This window comes from Thunnus maccoyii, chromosome 18 (assembly GCF_910596095.1).
Source record: "Thunnus maccoyii chromosome 18, fThuMac1.1, whole genome shotgun sequence".
In the NCBI taxonomy this organism is placed as follows: Eukaryota; Metazoa; Chordata; class Actinopteri; order Scombriformes; family Scombridae; genus Thunnus; species Thunnus maccoyii.
The window spans coordinates 2,634,665-2,654,193 of NC_056550.1; the positions used below are offsets into that span (position 1 = coordinate 2,634,665).

Genomic DNA, 19,529 nt, shown 5'->3' on the forward strand with positions numbered 1-19,529 from the left:
ATGACAGCATCAGTCATTTGTTCAAATGGTTTAAATGATACATGTTAACCTGACAATGACCTCTAGTGGCCGTGTGAATTATGACTCTGCCATGTTGCAATGATTTTATTAACACTCACAGGTAGTAAGGTAGTTGGTTGTGCTGGATGGGTGGGTCAACAAACTGTGTAAGAATACACACTGCTGTCTTGTTCCCAAGTCTTCTTCTGCAGTATAAATCAGTCACACAGCTGTTAAACTCCTACACTGCTGTATTTGCATTATGGGACACACACATATTTAATCTAACATTGCTATCGGCAGACAAAAGACTCTTTATCCACCACCTGATTATAATCCTTCAAATGCAATTTTTGCATTTTATTATTTATTGAAATGTTCTTATTTCCTCACTTACTTGTGATTATTCGTGTCTCAATAAACGCTGTAATAGTAGTATGGTGTATATGGTATGTAAGGCCTTTTATTTTTGTTTATAATGCCTAATTTTGTATATATAGTAGATGTTAATAATCTATATTGTATTTTAGTTTTTAGCCATGCTAGCGTGTAGCTCTAGGGATGGCAATGTTGGTTGGCCAGTCCACCACTTTTGTCCAGACTGAAATATCTAAGTAAGTATTGGATGGATTATGATGACATTCATGGACCCCAGATGATGAATCCTTCAGACTTTGGTTTTTGTTTTTTTCTTTTTTATATTCATGACCATGTTTATTTGTTACTAAGGTTAACATCAGCAGGTTAATATTGTCATTATGACTATGTTAACATTTAGCTCAAAGCACAGCTATGCCGAAGTAAGTAAGCCTCACAGAACTGCTAGCATGACTGTAGATTCTGGTCATTGTAGTTTTTAGCAAAAGTTAATCAAACAGAAGGAAATGGTGAATTTTTGGGGGATTATTTTCTGCGGTGGATTAACACACATTTGATGTTCTTGTGAGTATTTGTGTGTGTGTGGATTGAGTAAAAAAAAACCTACAGTTTCGGTACATAGTGATGAAGGAACATGTCACCCAGTGCAACAGTGTGGCTCAGTGATGTGTTTTTAATAGTTTTTGGACAGCAATGGAGGTCTATGGCACAAAGGAATAAGGATTTTATACACACACAATACTTCATTGTTGGTTTTGTCTTTTCATGGGATTTGTTGACAATAACAAAAATATAGAATAACTCCAGCCTCATCCTTTAGGGTACTAACTCATAGTGTGCTCATTGGGATTTTCTTTCAATGGTTACATTTTAAAATGTGTGTTTCTGTCTTTGTAAAGGAGGACATCTTTGTTTTGAAATGAAATGTAAATTGCAGTATTTTCAATCTGATCTGACAGAACAGACAGATGATGAGTGACATGTCTGTTCTCAGTCATCACGTCATGCTTCTTCATGTTCTGTCTGTCTCTTCCTCACTCTATCCCACTCTAAAGTTTATTTTTTCTCACTTTTCTGCACTGTAATTCATTAACTCTCCATGCTTTCTTTCTCTCTCTCTCCTCCCCTCACTTTTTTCACCCATTCTCTCTCATTTCTGCTCTCATTTTTCCTTTTTGCCCACTTCCTCCTCCACCACCACTTTCCATTTTCCCTTCTCTCTATTCACTATACACTTCACTGTCTTAACGATGCATGGTTTTGCCTCTTTTTTTGTTCCATTCATTTTTTTCCTCTCCATCTCCCTGCTAACACCTTGACCTGCTAACACTAAAATAACTGATTTCATTTTAAAATATAACCCCTGACCTTTCACATTTAACACCCTACACACTCCTCTACACACCCCTACATGTTATCTCCCCTGACTCACACACATAAACACACTCTGAAATACACTCACACTACATATCAGACGGCTCACAGTCCAGCAGTGTGACATCCTCGCTGGGAGAGGAGTGGTTCAAGCCGGAGGGGCCTCTGCTCCAGCAGGACCTCAGTGTTAACTCCACCTCCTCCTGGATCAAACCATAGAAACACAGAGGTAACACTTCCACACAGCACACAGCAGTGAGATGCATCTCTACAACCAATGACACAACCAACCATTATTGGCCTCAACAAACAAACTGTCTGGATTAAGAAAAGAACAGCTGAATGACTGAGCAGACTTGAAGAGAACAGAATAGATGAGAACATGTTAAATTAGTTTAGATTAACTTGATCAGACTGGAATGGATTACATTAAACTTGATTAGATTAGATTTTAACCTTGATGATACTAGATTACATTACAGTAAATTAGAAAAGATTAGACAACATTAGATTAAATTAAGACTAGACCAAAATAGATTAAATTGAACTAGACTAGACCAGATTATATTAGAATACAGTAGACTAGATTTAACTAGATAGGACTATACTAAATAACTGAGATGTGATTAGATCTAGTCATATTAAAATACATTAGCAAATAGTAGACTACACTAGACAACACACTACACTAGATTTGATCAGACTTGATTAGAGTAGATTAATATATCTAATAAATTGGGAAGATTCTGATTAGATTAGATTAAATTTGATTAGATTAGATTAGAGATGAAATTAAACTAGACAAAACCAGATTACATTGGACTAGACTAGGCTAGCTACATTAGACTGATCTAGATTAGATTAGGTTTTTGCATTACAGCTTCATGCGTTAAATCAATAAAATAAATGAATGTGCATTTAATAAAAATAAACTTTATATATATAGCCTTTTCTTAACAATGTTACAAAGTGCTTTACAAAAAGAAAAAATCTCAGATTACAGCTAAATAGAGAACAGAAGAGAACAAACACAGAATTTGACAGGAGTGTAAATAGGAGTATACATTAAAGCACATGCACAGAACAGTATATGACAGTTAAATGGAGTGGATTAGATTAGAGAGGAGATGCTGAAAAACAGACAAAGTAAAACACTAGAAAAGAGCTTGGCGCCCCGAAAACAACATCAAATATCAAGATCACATCTCAGACAATGTGAAGCATCACAGCACTCACACCCACACGCAGGCACACGCACACACACACACACACACACACACACACACACACACACACACACACACACACAGGTTGAATGTATAGAGGTGCATGCAGGTTGCCTGTTACTGTAAAGCTTTTAAGTGTGGTTCAGCATCATACAGTGAATAATAGTAGTGTGTAGGGTGGGGGGGCATATGCACGGTGTGCAGTGTGTGTTCTGTCCGTACAGTACAAAACACTTGACCCAAGCATTGATTTGTCCATTTTATTTGGTTCACAAAGGAATCATTTCAAACCACAGCAGCATTTTGTTATTAATAAGGGTAGTTTGTTAGTTTAGTTAATATTCTTGTAATGTACATGTACATGCTGTAGTATACCATAATGTGCATGTACAGTATAGACAGTTATATGGCATTATATTTGTGCCTCAATTTTGAGCACACAATGAAATATTTTGAGCACAGAAAAAGCTTTTTTGCAAGCAAATAAATTATATTTTGTAGACACTATTTTCACTTATTATTACAAATAATTGTCAAGTTATGTTCATAAAACTAGGTATCTTTACCAAAACTTTATAAAAGGCTTTGGTTTGCTGACTTCAGCCAGTTACCTTTGTCCCAGTGCTTCCCTTCTTCCCTAGTGATAATCTTATCCTAATGTACAGATAATCCTAACACTGATTTAATTGAAGACACAATCAAAAACAACTGGCAAACACTGTGACTCACTAAAACAGCGTGAGAATGAAGGTAAATTGACCATGTGTAAATCTTCCATGAACAGCAATTGTCCAAACCTAGCTTAGTAACTGTAAAGTAGCCACAGCAGGCTTGGATTTACCAAACTTTCAAGCAGTGTGCATTTTTAGGCTTTCCAAAAGCAAACACAGAAGAGAAAAAGTGTAAGGACGAGATTAAACAGCATGTTTGTCTGCTCTAACGTAAGCTGCAATAATTAACGTTTCCGGCTAACTAGCTTACTACCACAGTGGTAACTGAGTGTTATGTCCAAAGCTAATGAGGACATCATTAGTGAACTGCATTAGCTTGTGGGGTCTACTAGTTATGTCTTAAGAAAAGCCCAGTCGACCACTATCCACTATGTAGTATTTCCAGACTGTGTGTCTGTTAGTACACATCCTAAAAGCTTTTTCTCTTGTAATGTTATAGATGAAAACATTAAAAGTTCAACCAGGGACAGCATTTTCAAGAAATTCATGAAGCTAACGTCAGCTCAGTTAGCTAGCTAGCAGTGGCAGCTCAAATAAGTTATGCTCAACAAAATATAACTTTTGTGCTTGCAAATATACATTTTCTGTACTCAAAGTCTTATCTTGAACTCAACTGAAACAAAAATATGTCACATCATGTTCTATGAAAAGACACAATATACTGTGATTGCTGAAGTTAACATGTTAATTGTCAATTGTTTGTGATGAGTGAGTTGGTAAATTTAGAAGCCAAAAACTGTTTTAGCTGACCTGACGTCAGGAGACAAATCACACACACACACACACACACACGCACACACACACACACACACACACACACACACACATACACATTCATCCCACCACTATTTAACAAGCAGATCAAATGTGAGCACCACTGCGGCTGTTTGAGTAAATGCATGCCTTTATGTACTGTTTATTAGCCTATTTGAGTGTGAGTGTGTGTGTGTGTGTGTGAGAGAGAGATAGAGAGAGAGAGAGAGAGAGAGAGAGCTATGCCTTCCCTCTCTACACCTACAGTATGTTGTAACCACCAGTGAGAACAGGTCATGGGGTCCGAGTGGGTCTAAAGGTTAAAGTTCTAAGTGCTGGTCCATGTCTGATGCGTGCTGTTGCTGTTGTTGTTGTTATTTTGTTGTTGTTGTGTTACTGTCTCCTTCCCCAGGTTGTGTCAGGTCATGCGTTTGTACATTGGCTCTTGTTGGTCTGTGTTACACTATCCATCTGTCTGTTTGTCTGTCTGTCTGTTTCTCTTTTTTTTTTTCCTTTGTTTGTTTCTGTCTGTTCGTCTGTCCTTTTCTATGTGTGTCTGTATTTCGTGTGTAGCTGTCTTCCCCTCTTCCTGCTCCTCCTCTTCCTCCTCCTTCTCCTCCTCTCACCCGGTCTCTTCTCACTCTGGTACTTACAGATAGGGGGGCACCACGAACCAAACGCTCACCATCACGTTTCCCCCCCTGAAAGCACTTTGGCTTCAAAGTTAACCTGGTTCTGAACGGACCAGGGAGGTCTTATTCCCAGACTGCTTTTGGGAAGATGGTGCCTGGTCTTTCCATACTATGCTTTATGTATGGCCAAAACTTAATAATACCACTGCTTTGGATTGCAGAATCTACAGTCTAAAAAGGACCAATCAGATCAATCAAATATTATATTATTGGGAATCAAAACTAAAATTAAACAGTTTTTCTCAAAAAATATACAAGGAAAAAAGAATTTGATGAAAGGAATAAACGGGGATTCAATTAAACGTGTTTGTTTTGGGACGGGTGCCAGAGTGAAAGCGACTGCTGCACACTGGTTGGTTCGTTGCCCTGCCAGGCCAGTGAGAGCTGGTTGCTGATTGGTTGGTTAGTTGGACTCCTCTGGAACTGAGCTCAGGTCAGTTTTTACAGTGCAGCCCACAGAGAGCACTGTGTGTTTTACAGCGGACTTGGCTCCAACCATTACATCACAGGCTCAGGCTGATTGGATCCTTCAGGCAACAATTCTGTATATTTGATTTACAAAAAAGGTTTTAAAAAGTTCCCATTGCACTTTCAAATGAAAGCAATGTCTTTTGTAGCTGAGCCGTGTCTGGCTCTCTGTCAGGCTGGGCTGGAACACTGACTGCTGTAGTGCTTCGAAGGTTTAGCTAACAAGACAGCTAATGTGCTTATTTCAAGTACAAAAACACTCCAGATCTAGCAGGTTCTTTGACATACCAACAGAGAGACAGGCAGGCGGGGAGAAAGAAAGACAAAACTCTAATCCCAAAAAGACACACACACACACACACATACAGGTAAGTATCACACAGAACAACTTCGAAGGGCTGTGATGACTAGCATACTGTAGTGGTGGCACTGTTTGCTGTGCTGTGATGGCCTCTTAGCTTTCTCTCTAAAAGCTTTAAATCTAATGGAAAAACTATTCGCTGAATAGCTGTGGGGGAAAAATACTTTGTGTGCTTTATTTATCTTTTGTCTAAGTCATCTTCTTACATTTGTGGTTGGTCAAGTTTCTTGGCAAGATAAATAAAGCACACCTCAAGAATTAGCAGTCACACGCAACTCAAAATGGTCGCCAGGCTTTTGCTTTTAAAGTGCCACCAGGGCTCTCTTCCCATCCCTCTACAACGCTCCTCTCTCCTTCCTCCCTCCCGCTGACATTATCACAGATCGTGCTGTACACGGATGGGATTAATTACAGATCTTAATGTCACCGCTGTCACTGTAATCCAGCGCTATCAGATCTGTGGTTGCGATGGGTGGGAAGAACGAAAGACTCGAGCATTTCGGAGGCATTCTTAAAGGGCAGCATCGCACTGTAACGCTCCTTTCACACCCTCTGTGCAACTTTTTTGCTCTTCTTCTTCTGCCTCTTTTCCCGGGTCTCGTTCCTTTGTTTGAGCAAGCAAAAGGGCATGGGCGCAAGCTACTACCTCTGGATCAAAAAAACCCGACACAAGACAGAGAAAAATGATAGCACTCTAATAAATCTCCCTATTCATGTTAAATTCAATCCTCTTTGACATGCACCTTTGCTTCACCCCTGCCAGAGGGATTCCTGTGGCTTGTGGCTTTTTGGTGGTTTTATTTTTTTTGAAATGCAGTGCTTTAACCTTTTAGTGATCTAGCTCAAGGGCACAGGTCACAGGAGGTCAAAAAATTGAGCGGACCTTTCTCGCTCCTACTTTCCCTCTCTCTGTGTCAGCTTGTCTGATTATCTGTCCCTCTGGGTCTGACATTTTCTTTCTCTATCTATCTATCTATCTATCTATCTATCTATCTATCTATCTATCTATCTATTTATCTATCTATCTATCTATCTATCTATCTATCTATCTAGCTATATATCTAGCTATATATCTAGCTATCTATCTAGCTATCTATCTAGCTATCTATGTATCCATCTAGTTTAATGTTGACAATGTGCCTGTGTGTTTTAAATTACTTTTTCATCTCTTTGAAATAAATCTTTTTGGTTTAGTATATGATTTTTGATCTTTTATTTTTCTATGTCATGTTTATTTTATTAATCATAACAATTCTGTCTTATTTTCCCATCCTTTGATCATCATCCCACCATCCCTCAACTCTCTCTCTCTCTTGCTTTTTTTCCTCTCACTCACTTTCTCCTTATCTCCACGCTGTTGCTACGGAAACAGTGGACAGGGGAATTCTGGGACTTGGTGCAGCGAAACATTTTGGGTCAGGGCTTGGTGTTTGATTGCATTATTGATTTATATTGATACAGTAGGCTACACTCCACTAACAATCCATTGAAGCCAAGGGGAAAAAATGAGCTGAATGATGCCAGTGTACAAAGTAATATCCCATTAAGATTTAGATTTTTGAATGCATCATCTAAAGAAAAAGAGGAAATTGTCAAACACCACTTTAAGGGTATAAGGAGAAAGATGTTAGACATGTTGGATAAAGCACCTTAGATTATCAGTACCCAGCAATTTCATCTGATACTTCACATAATTTTTCATCCACAAAGAGACTTTTGCACTAATGTGGACCAGAAAAAATGTATTCTTTCACACCGTTACAACAAAATAGGACTTAAACAGATGGGCTTGCTGCAAGTGTACACACTTTAGAAGGATCCACGTTGTCTTTTGGCCCATAACAATGAAACAATAACATTTTTTGACCCAGTGGCCCCTATGTTTTTTAGTGTAGGGTAGGAGTAGGGTAGGGGGTTAGGGTTACCCAAAGATAGTCTTCATCACAACCTCCTAATTTCACGGTTTTGCAGAATAATACAGTAGCAACATCATGCTACTTCTGCCTTTGTTTCTCAGACAACAGTCATTATTTGCAAGGCCACGAAAGGTCCCTTGTCAGGAAATTGTAGATGGAGCCAGCAGGAGGCTCGGACAGCAAGCTTTTCACACAGCTTCACAACCCAGTGTTTATAGGAAAGATAGTGCCCTGTATGTAGCAAGACAGAAAGTAAGGGTGTGAAGATCAGGGTGGTAGATTGGCATATAACTTGTCTGACTTTCATGCAGGAGACCAGACATTTGTGTCCCATCATAGACCTGTAGTCAATGTTCATCTTTTTATTAACCCTAATCCTAATCTGCCTAATCCTAACCATACTTTAACCATAGTTTGTTTTCTTTAACTACAGTCTTGCCGTAACCTTAATCATACTGTAGTTGCCATGCATAGATATTGTAGAAAGTGAGAAATGTTCAAAACCTTGACATCAGAAGCCAGAAACTATTATCTGTGTTATTACAGAATCTCTCAATATCAACATTCTTGTCTGGAGATAGGTTTGGCCTTTAAGTGTGGCCATTCGAGGTATAAACACTTTTGACTTTAGACGTTGTCAGGCAAGATGTTATACAACCTAGTTCATTTGAATCATACTTTCACTCCCTTTACTGTCCCTCTGCTCCAAGGATGAATCCCACCACAATTCTGTTTTCTGTGACTCTTGCCTGTTAATCTGTCTCGCTGTCTCAGTACAAATCAGGATAAATGATCAGGGAGAGTGTCCTGCCTGCTAGAATGCAAGGAGGAGAACACTGCCTGTTCTCCTTCAGGAAAAAGAAAAAAAAAAACCCTGCAGAGGTAGAGCTCTAGAGTGAGTGTTGGTGCAGTGCCACTAGTGCCTCCAAAGGCCAAGACTGCACATTACACCCTCTTCCTTACTGCATTAGTTTCAAAAGCTGCAGACATGCTCTGCATTATGATACTGTACACGTCTATCTCCCCTTTCGTTGGGAAACCTAATCAGTGAGTGGGCGGAAGTCGAATAAGGGAATGAGATGTTGCATTAATCACTCCCTTGCTTTGTATTTCATGCTCCCTCTGAATGCCGTTCTGTCTCCCCGTTTCTTCTTTCTCTGTCTTTTTCTCCCTTTCCTCCTTCTCCTTGTTCTCAGTAGAAATAGTATTGATTCTTTTCATTGACAGACAGATACCACTGGCCTGAACTGACTCTTGAGTATTACTTAGAGGCTCATTGATGTAAGGAGATACGTTGCACCATAACAGAGTGGAGAGCTCCCTCTCTCTCTTTCACTCCTTCTTCCTTGATTTCCACCACCAACACACAGTGTCAGACCATCTTAAATACACTCTCTCTTCACCAGTTTTCATTCAGTTTCTCCCTCATTGTTTTTCTCTCACATTCCTTTTATCCGACCAATGATCGATGGCCTTTAGGCTAGTATTTAATCATTATTGGTGGTCAGAGTCCCTTGAGCCCTATTGGATTGCACTCACATTATTTTATTTCCTGAGCGTTACACAACAGTTGAGCCACAGTGGTTTCAGGAAGAGACTCATGTTGACAAAGGAAAGTGTAAATGTATTGATTATGTGGATTATGGTTATAGAGCAGCCTCTGTAAATTCAAAACCATTTAAGTAAGAATCTACTTTGGTCAGGGGTGACCAGAAAATAGTCCTCAGGAATATTGTGACTGTAATTATTTATGTAAATAACCACTGTTAATGTTTAGATTCACTATACAGTTTGGTAAAGGTTGCCTAATCGCTCAGGATTTATACATACAGGATTTATACATACCCAAAAACTATGTAATGATCGCCAAAATAGCTTAGCTCTTTGTTTAGCAAACAGCCCTGCCATCACTCGTCAGTGAAGGCAGAGCTTCAATAACTCCACTACTGGACCCACAAGAGCAGCATAAATCAGTGAACACTTAAAATTGGTGTTTCTGTTGTGGCCGAGGGACCTCAGCACTGTGCATCTTAAAGCACCTCTCCACTCAAAAATATGTTACGCTTATTGTTCCTTCAGTTTGATGTTTGAGCTTCTCTGTGCAGAATGATGTATGTGCTGAAGGAGAAAAGGTTCTCTGTGCTCACTGAAAATCTGAGATTAAGGCTTTCACCTATGATTTGTGACATCACAACAATTCTGGAAGCCAATCGTGGTCCAATATGCAATTTACACAAGTGTGATGTGGGAACTTGAAGCCTCCAGTGCACAAACACTGAGAATGGACTTTACAGTGAATTAGGAGACACTTTGTGTCCAACAGCTATACTTTTGAAACTAAAAACATTCACATATTCATAGATAGTGGTTTTTAAATGAGGGAGAAGAAGTAGATGTAATTTTTCAAAAATGTAGTGTTATTAATAGAACTTTTGTGTGTAAAACTTTCTACTAAATTCAAAGCAGAGTATTTTTTTATGCCTTAAAACATATCTGTAGGGGATCTTTAAGACAACACATCCAAATGAATAAAACACAGGAAAATTAAGAAGCATGTTAATCAATTTGACAACACATTCATTACATACAGCACAAACTGCAAATAGGAAAACACAAGCAAATACAGAAACACTGTATGTTCTAAAAGACAGAAGTTTCTGAGGGACAGTGTTGTTTTGAAAGTTACAATGTTTGTTACAGTCTTAACATACTGGTGGCATGATTCTGATATTACTGGAGATATTGGCTATACTCCTAGCTGATCATTTGTGTCCAACAGAAACGTATGTTGTTTTGTAGAACTTGCAGAGTGTCTGTGTTTGCTAGTCTTTTCCTGTTGTTAGTGTTTCTGTATGCAGAGAGGATGTGCTTCTCAATTTGTTTGTGCACCTTTTTGCCAGACAAGAAATGCTGATATTGGACAATTCTGCAGAATTTATGTAAACATTCACTGTCAATGTTTTTAAAATTCTTTCTTTCTATAACATCTGCACATGACAAGTAGAGTATAGTTAAGGTTAGAGAAAGGTAGTGGTTATGGGTAAAGAACTATGGTTAAGGCTTTCAACACCAGAGACAGGGGTTCACATCTTTAATCCTGCGTGTGCTATTGGTGAGTTGGTTCTCTTTGGGTTTGTGTCACTGCAAGTGACCCCTGTTTCATTCAAGTGGTGATAAGATGTATTGTTAATATAAAAATACTGATTATAGCTGCTTTAAGTTGAGTTATGAGCTCTCTCAGCCACTACAGACCTCTGCAGTCCTTAACTGTTTCAGTCTCTTAAGCTGCTGGATTTACCTTCAATATGTGAAATTAAATTAGATAAATATGTTAAAAAAACTGTTAGTCTGTATACAGCGTAGTCTTTTACTATCTCTTTTATCTTCCCCCCTTACCCCCACACATCTCAGTGATGTCATAATGTTGCAATGTTTTTGTCCAGTGAAATATTGCCCAAAGACTACATTTGGTTTCTACTGCCTGCTTCATCCTTATAAACATTGTGCATGTCCATCTCTCTCTCTGCATAATCATAGTGTTTTTCATGGTTTGTGTATTTACGTGTGTTTCCATACTGTTATCTTTAATGTGTGTCTCTGCCTTCATATGACATAGCAACGATGCTCTCTCTGGCTGTATGTTATCTTTTCTGTTCTATGTTCTACTCCTCTTTATGTTCGTGTGTGTTTGTCTTTCTCTTTCTGTCCTCTTCCTATCTCAGTTGTGAGTCAGCTGCGTCACATGTCACATACATACAGGTTACATGTATGTATGTATGTACTTTTTAACATAAATGTGTTGGTAATGTCATATTGCATTTTTAAATGTTTGTATTTGATACAAATATTATTTCTTGACAATCTCAAATCCACATGTGGTTTCAAATGATGAAGTGTATCACGTTTATATATGTATGTATACAATATGTGTCTTTAATAATAAGTAAGAAAGCTTTTGTAATCATTTCCAAATACCTAAATATAATCAGCAATTTATGCTGTAAAATGAAACACATGTTGATGTATTCTGTGCATGCAGATTGTTGTTGGGATAATATTTGCCCTGGTTGTTCCCTCCCGTGTACTCTTCCTCACCCTTCCTTTCCCCTCCCCTTTCCCACCTCCTCCCTTGGCCTCCCTGCACTCCTCTTTCCACCACCACCCTTTCATCACTCTCCACCTCATGTTCCTCTATTCTCCCTCTCTCTGCAGGAGCCTCATTAATTCATTACCATCATCACAGTTCCTTGATAAAACTCCGGATAATCAATCATTACAGCTGTGATTTAAAAATTTCACATCTGTTCCTCTCAATCACAGCAATAATTGTTATTTTTGAAAGTATGAATGATTCTGCAGTACACTACAGGACACTACTTTGTGTTCACACTGCTAGTAACCATATGGAGGGCTTCAATAGGAGAAGATGACAGCGGGCCTTATCAGTAAGCAGTAAATCGATTAGAGTAACTGACTCAAAGGGACTGTGGTTTATATTGTTGTTTCTATCAGTATTTAAGTATTGAATTTAAAGCTTAAGGCTGCTGATATTCTTTTTTTATTATCAACAAATCGCATGTGCAGACCCAAACCAACAAGGAATCGAGTTACTTACAACTACTGTGTATCTATCTTCTTTCTCTGTGCCATAGAGCTCCACTGTCATCCAAAAACTATTAAAAACTCATCAGTCACATTTTCACTCAGTCCCGCACACAGAGTGCTCCATGTTTGTCATATATTATCACCTTATGAAATTACCTTTATAAAGGAGACACAGAGCAACATTAGTATCAATTTGGAGTTGCATCTCTGTCCGCCTAATGAATGTAAATCCAATATTCAGTCTCCTTTTACCTCTGCTTTGGTTTGCACCAACTCCTGAGAAAAATATCAGTCTCTTAGCTGCTAAATGCAGCTAATGTTTGACACATCAGCTAATCACTAACTTTGTCTGTCTACTTTTTGGTACAGAGTCGGTAGTGTACATAGCTTTTTCACTGAACAGCTGCCTGCTGCTGCTGGAAACCAGGTTGATGAGAGTTGAGTTTATGGGCTGGAAAACCGAAACAGTGAGCTGAAAGACACTAAAACTATAACTATAAATTTACAATCAGTTTTTAAACATTTATGTCTTCAGTAAGAACCAGTGAGCTTGTGGCTGAGAGCCACAGACAAGGTAGGGAAGTCAGACAGTCTTGAGAAACAACACATCGCATTGTTGGATTTGGTGTTTTTAATGGGATTTGTTGGCAATAAAAAATATAGGAAAAACCCTAGTCTGATCCTTTAACAAATTAAAGGTCTTCAAAGTTCAGTATCACAATAGATGTCTAATTTTGGATGCAAATATAAAGGAGACAGTGGTATTGAGGTCCATGAGCAGTCTGGGCAGAGATGGAATGTAAGACAAATGTAATCCAGTGAGTACATAGTTTCACCTCAACATATGAATGGTGCTAGTTTTGTTTTTATGTATTATATTGTTTCATTAGCGCTCGTCAAGTAGTTTGTTCATTGTAAGTTTGACCAAGGCTCATCCTCCTTGTTGTACAGTGCAAGGTTAACACAGAGACGTAGTAGTAGTAATAATAGTTTCACAAGTCACTTGTGGTGTGAACACACAATTAGCACATTCCATCTCATCTGCTCTCCCCTGTGCTTCTCCCTCATCTACTCCCCCTTCCTCCTTTTCCCATCATCCCTCGTTCCTCTCTCCTCTCCCTTTTCTCTCCCCCCTCCCTCATGTTTCCTCATCCCATTCTAACAGTGTATGTGTATCCATCCCATCCTCAGGCTATCCTCCTCAGTCTCTCCCCCTGCGTTGTGTTTCTAAAGTCTGACTGAGTGGAGGTATGTACAACAAGTCACCATCACTGCACCGCTAACAGATATGCAGCTAGCTTCTTGCTCTGGCTTTCAAGAGAATCAATCAGAAATGAAAGAATGAAACATGTGCTTAAGGCAGACGTTCTGGGGCCAGAAATTGTTTGAGCTTAATAGCTATAGGCTTGTGAACTTGTGAGCTATCCTTAGCTAAGTGTGATTATAGATTGATCAGACTTTTTTAACAGTATAAATTTAAGGTATATTACCTCCCACCTTTTGTCTTTTCCCATTACCTTCAGTATTTTATTTACTTTTATTTTATTTGACCCATCAAGACTACAAGGTCTTTATTTTACACATGAAGGATGGTGCTACTCAACCTGTGAATACAGTTGTACAATGTTGGGTTTAAAGACAGCCTGTGTTACAGACTGGGGGTGTGAAGTTTGAATGATATGGGCATTAACAAGGCACAAAGGTTCTAGTAAAAGATGCTATCAGTTTGCATTATGGGAATTGTAGGATCTAGCATTTTTGGAGTTTGACCCATATTAGAGCTCTAAAAGTCATGATATCTCAGCCTTGCAGTCCTAAATATACCTAAACTCAATGAAAATATCATTTTTGTAGAAGTATCATACTGCAATGCATATACAGATGAGTGGTCTCTTCCAGGATGACTGACGTGTTAGACAGCGCTCTCCACCACCATCATCAAAACACCAAATGAGGGAATATCTTTTTGAAGAATGGTGTTCCTCAGCCTTGGCATTGATTCTATAAGTCTCTTCTGGGGGGATGAACACCATTCTTCAAAAAGATATTCCCTCAATTGGTGTTTTGATGATGGTGGTGGAGAGCGCTGTCTAACACATCAGTCCATAACTGGGATTGGTAACTACAATAAAATTTTAAATTCTCATGCCTGACACTACTTGTCACAGAAAAAGTAAGTCACATTACTGTAACAGTTCTCAGTAATGTGTTACTGTCCTACACAGTTAATAATTAAAGCCATTCAGTCAACATTTTATTTATTGAGGCAGCAGGATAGTACAAGATACAAGCTTCACACCAAGCAGAAGCTGAAGCCTGATGCTGATGCCTGATGCTGAAGCCTGATGCTGCATCTGCTGCGGAGAGAAAACTGCTGAGTGTCACTCATTATGGATGCAAAGCACCTTTCAGCTAGACTGTGTATACAATGCCAGCTGCACTAGCAGTGGTGGCTGCATTTGAATCTTTAGAGCATCAAGACATGTAAGCCCTGATCAAAAATGTGTTTTGTCTTTGTTAATGTTGGTGAAGCAGATCTGTGCTCAGAATGAGAATCAAAAGTCCTCTGATGATCGCAGTCTTGATCAGGGATTACAGGTCACTATAAATTGCTGCTGTATGTTAGATACTGTGGGTTATTGATCCCAATCAGCCTTACGTAGCCACTGCTCTGTGTGAGTGTGTACTTGGGTGTGTGTGTGTATGTGTGTCCCAATCAGCTAAGAGCCGCAGTGCTACTGATTTATTTCTGTGGTTACAGGATTTGACGTTGCAAACACAGCTATTTAAACAGAGGAGAATGTGTGCTGCTACACAGTAAACATGCACAAACACACACACACACACACACACACACACACACACACACACACACACACACACACACAGACAGAGCATATGTGAAGCTGTAATGTACACACATAGATATTGGTCATTTGAGAATGCAATTGTAGTATCACAACACATGCAAATGCATACACTGTTGACTGAAGTCCACACAGTGCACACAGTCATTTGAAAAAATGAGACACAACCAATTTCAGTATTTGCTGTTCTCAGATTTAAAGGTGCAGTGTGTAGAATTTAGTGGCATCTAGTGGAACGGACTTGGCAGAAATGGAATATAATATTCACAAATATGTTTACATTAGTGTATAATCCCATGAAAATAAGAATCGTTGTGTTTTTGTTACCTTAGAATGAGCCCTTTATATCTACATAGGGAGTGGGTCGTCTTCCACGGACGTCGCCATGTTGCGACGCCATGTTAGGCGCCCAGTAGCAGCCCAGAACAGACAAACCAAACACTGGATCCAGAGAGGGCCTTTCATGTTTTTCATGAGTTTCATGGCTACCGTATGTTCTCTTACAAGCTTGGAAGGGGAGGTGGTGTGGGAGTCAGGGGGGAGGTATTCAGTTGGTTGCAATCTGCAACCTCACCCCTAGATGCCACTAAATCCTACACACTGGTCCTTTAAGAGGCTTAATCTCAAAGACTTAGATATTCATGCATTTTAACCCACTTGTGCTACATACGCACACACACATACAGTGCATTTAATAGCCAGGTCCTCAGAACATGGTGACCCAGATCTGTCACTGTGGTATCCAGTACCCAGAATGCCTCCTGAGGTTTAAGCAGTATCTCACAGAGAGATTCTCATTGGCCAATTCAGCTAAGCACCACTATAGTATACTACCAGACTACTATAGTGTAGACTGAGAATAAGGTTGAACACTGTGCCAGTAGACTGGCTGGTGCTTACTGTCAAAATGATCTGCTACATTCACGGGGACATTGTGGACACAAATGACACCACTTATAATCCATCTGAAAATGCTGTAGCTTACTGTAAAAATTTTGCCATTACAGTGTGTCCTAGTGTGCACTTAGACCTGCATTCATATGTTTTTCCTTATCTGGATAAAATGGTGTCTTTGTCACAATTAGAATCTATTGTAACTGACATAAATACAAGCTGACTACAGCTGATGTTTTCTTTGAACTGACACCTTCTTCCTGCCATCTTTCAGTCCCACAGGGGGTGAGAATTGATACTTAATCAATAATAGATCAATAATAGAAATCTAAGTGGAGATGTCAAATGTTGGAAGATAACCATTCCCAATCCCTCAACCAATCCCGTTACAGAAAGCCAGGAAAAAGGCAACAGCTCTCTCTGCAGGGAATTTAACAAAATACTATTCTGAGTTTGCCCTTGCATGCTGGTCTCAGATCAGTGCTTCACTTCTTCTTTATGCAACGTCCAACTTTAGTTTTTGCAGAGTCGAAACTGATCCCAGACTAACCTCACAAGGGCAAGTCCTTCCTGATACGTGTTGATGTGTAATGAAAAACTCTGGCGTATCATGTGTTGCTTGGTTATGTAGTTATTGATTTGTCATTGTTTATTGTTGTAGCCATTGTGATGAGGGTGCAAGGTAAAGATGTCCTTTAGTACTTTTCTGTCAGCTGTTCCTGATACTTGTCCAAAGACAACAAAAGTTTTTACATGCAATCAAAGCATGCTGACATTTGTTTATTTCTTTATTTGAACTCTGCTTTAACATTGTAACTATAGTTGTTGCTCTTTCAGCTCAACATACATGCTCATGCACATACACTGAAGGTCATTGAAAGGTACTCTGGGAAATGTATCCAATAACTTAAGCTTTGCTGGGTGTTCAGACTGAAAATAACACAGCTTTAAAAACACAAGACTAGGTCAAAACCTAGTATATGGCTGGGCCGTGTATGGTCAATGTGCAAAGTTTTGACCAGTATGCTACAGGGATAGTCAGTGGTACTGTAATGAGAATTCCTGGATAGGAAATGTTAATTGGCAATTTTCTGTAGTGGTCCCAGTAATATTTGTTGTTCAAGTGTACTGACGTAGCACATCACAAACGTTTGAGTCAAAAAAAAAAGGGTATAAATGCAGTTGCAAGAACAATACTTTCCACAGCTGTGTGACTTTGTAGCCGTGCAGTCAAGTCTTTTAGAGCACACAAACATCATAAACACACCTGTCACCTGCCCAGCACGGTGCTGTTAAACCAGAAACATTGCGGCTACACATTATTTTTATACAGTTTATGGGCTACACACAGCATGGCACGGCTATGCTAACAATGCTAGCCATGCTAACTGGTTGCTAGCCGCCATACAGGCTGGTTGGTGAGGGTTGGTGCTCCTGTCAGTGTTGGAGCCTCTGTGTGAGACACTTCAGTCATGTTAATGTGTGTTTTTAAAACTTACTTCGGAATTGCACTCACTCTCAGTCCCCATGAGAGTGCGCTGCACTCAGGGCTCCGCTGTATACGCCCCCTGAGGACATCACATTAATCATTTAATTCTTCCGACACAACAGTACTTTACCTTCTGTGCTTTAGTATGAACTTCTCCATACAGATTCACATTTCATACAGTGAGATCTTTTTTGGTGTCAGCTGGTTTATTACAGGGAGTTCTCAGTTAATGGCCCGGTTTTCTTTTGTCATAGTATTTACACAAGAGGCATTATTGTGTACTTAATGCAGCCTTTTAAATCAAGTAATTCAAGAAGTAAATATATAGTCAACAGTAATTAGGAAAATAACTTGAGCACACTAACAGGAGTTTCAGTCTCTCCTAAAATGTAAATTCAACATTATTTGAGATGTACAATTCAAATTCATATTTAAGTTCAGTATTATATTCTAGATCTGAAAGTACTGCTAATATACTGCTGTATTTTCAGATCTTGCCAAGGGCACCACCTAGGCTACAGCCAACATGGTTTAGCATGAGGCAATGAGGGCTACAGCTGAAGTGATTTGCACAAATTAGTTAGTTCTCATTCATTCAAACTAGATTTTTTGAAAACGTGACAGCCCTATTTTACATTCCTGGCAAGTTATCACAGCGACAGTCATTTAATCGTGAGATAAAAAGTACAGTCACCCCTTTCCCATTATAAGATCTATCAGTAATGTGCACTGGCGAGTATTTGACTGGCCAGAGCAGTGTGTTGCCGGATGACCTCACCTTGCACTGCAGCAAAAGTTGAGCCAGATTAAACTCTTTTTACCGAATGTGTGTTGTTGTCAGAACCTTATTTGTGTCGGCACCCCTGCTGTGGCAAAGCAGTGGTCTCACTGAAATGAATGAGAAACCGTTTTTTTCATGCAGTGCTAGTTTGTCCCTTTGCAGTATGTGATTTTGCTGATTTTTGTGTGATGTATGTTGAGACTGACCCACCCTTTGACAGTGTTGCCTCTCCTCTTAGTGTTTAATGACTGCCTCAAAGTAGGACTGCAGATTAGTTCATCTCCCCAATTAATATAATCACATCAGGTCTCTTTATTGGTATTCCTAGTTTTAAGACACCTATTAGTTGACTCCATTGTGTGTGTTGGGTCGGGTTTCCTTGAAGCACTTTAGAACATTGAAATTAAAAAGCACAGTTATTCGGTAGCATAAAACTCACCATGGTTGATTTTATTTTCCATATTAACTGTATTGTAAATCAGTCAGGAAAGCAAAAATATCTCAATACTGAAATTGTTAAAGGAAATCCAGCCCTGACTCCTTCTTGACTGCCTGACTGACTTCCCAGCGTCATTCACTCCAAGTTACATTCACTTATGACAGTTCATGTCCCTGGCAGTAATAAAGTCTGTGGCAGTAAACTCAAAGGCAGGTGGGGGAATAGAAGGCAATTATTCCAGTTTACATACCGAATGAAGTGACCTTAAACCCTGACCTAACATGACCTTCAGCACATTAGAGAGAATCCCAGCTTTTAAAATAGCACTCTCATTTCATGTCAGCTTGCTTTGTGATTTTATTCAACCTCGGCCTCCTTCTCTTGTCAGAATAGTGTTCTACATTCAGACAAATACGATAAAATAAATTCATTGGTGGCTTTTTCTAATAATGACCTAGCATCTTTATAATTATAAGAAAACAACCTCAACTTTGGGCTCATTTAAAATGTTCATGTTTGTGCTGGTGTTCCTGAACAATCCCAATGATAAGATCA

General features: G+C 39.1%; 1 protein-coding gene across 2 annotated transcripts in view; it reads left to right on the plus strand.

The window, feature by feature from the left end:
• LOC121883472 (potassium voltage-gated channel subfamily C member 1-like) overlaps positions 1-19,529 on the plus strand; it is a 74,734-nt gene that overhangs the window by 47,591 nt on the left and 7,614 nt on the right. Inside the window, exon 6 of one of the 2 annotated variants that reach the window (XM_042391756.1) lies at positions 13,696-13,752. The exons of the other annotated variant lie outside the window; for it this stretch is intronic. Coding sequence (XP_042247690.1) covers positions 13,696-13,742 — 47 coding nt within the window. The 3' untranslated portion in view covers positions 13,743-13,752. The remainder of the gene's footprint in view (positions 1-13,695; positions 13,753-19,529) is intronic. 2 annotated transcript variants of the gene reach the window in all.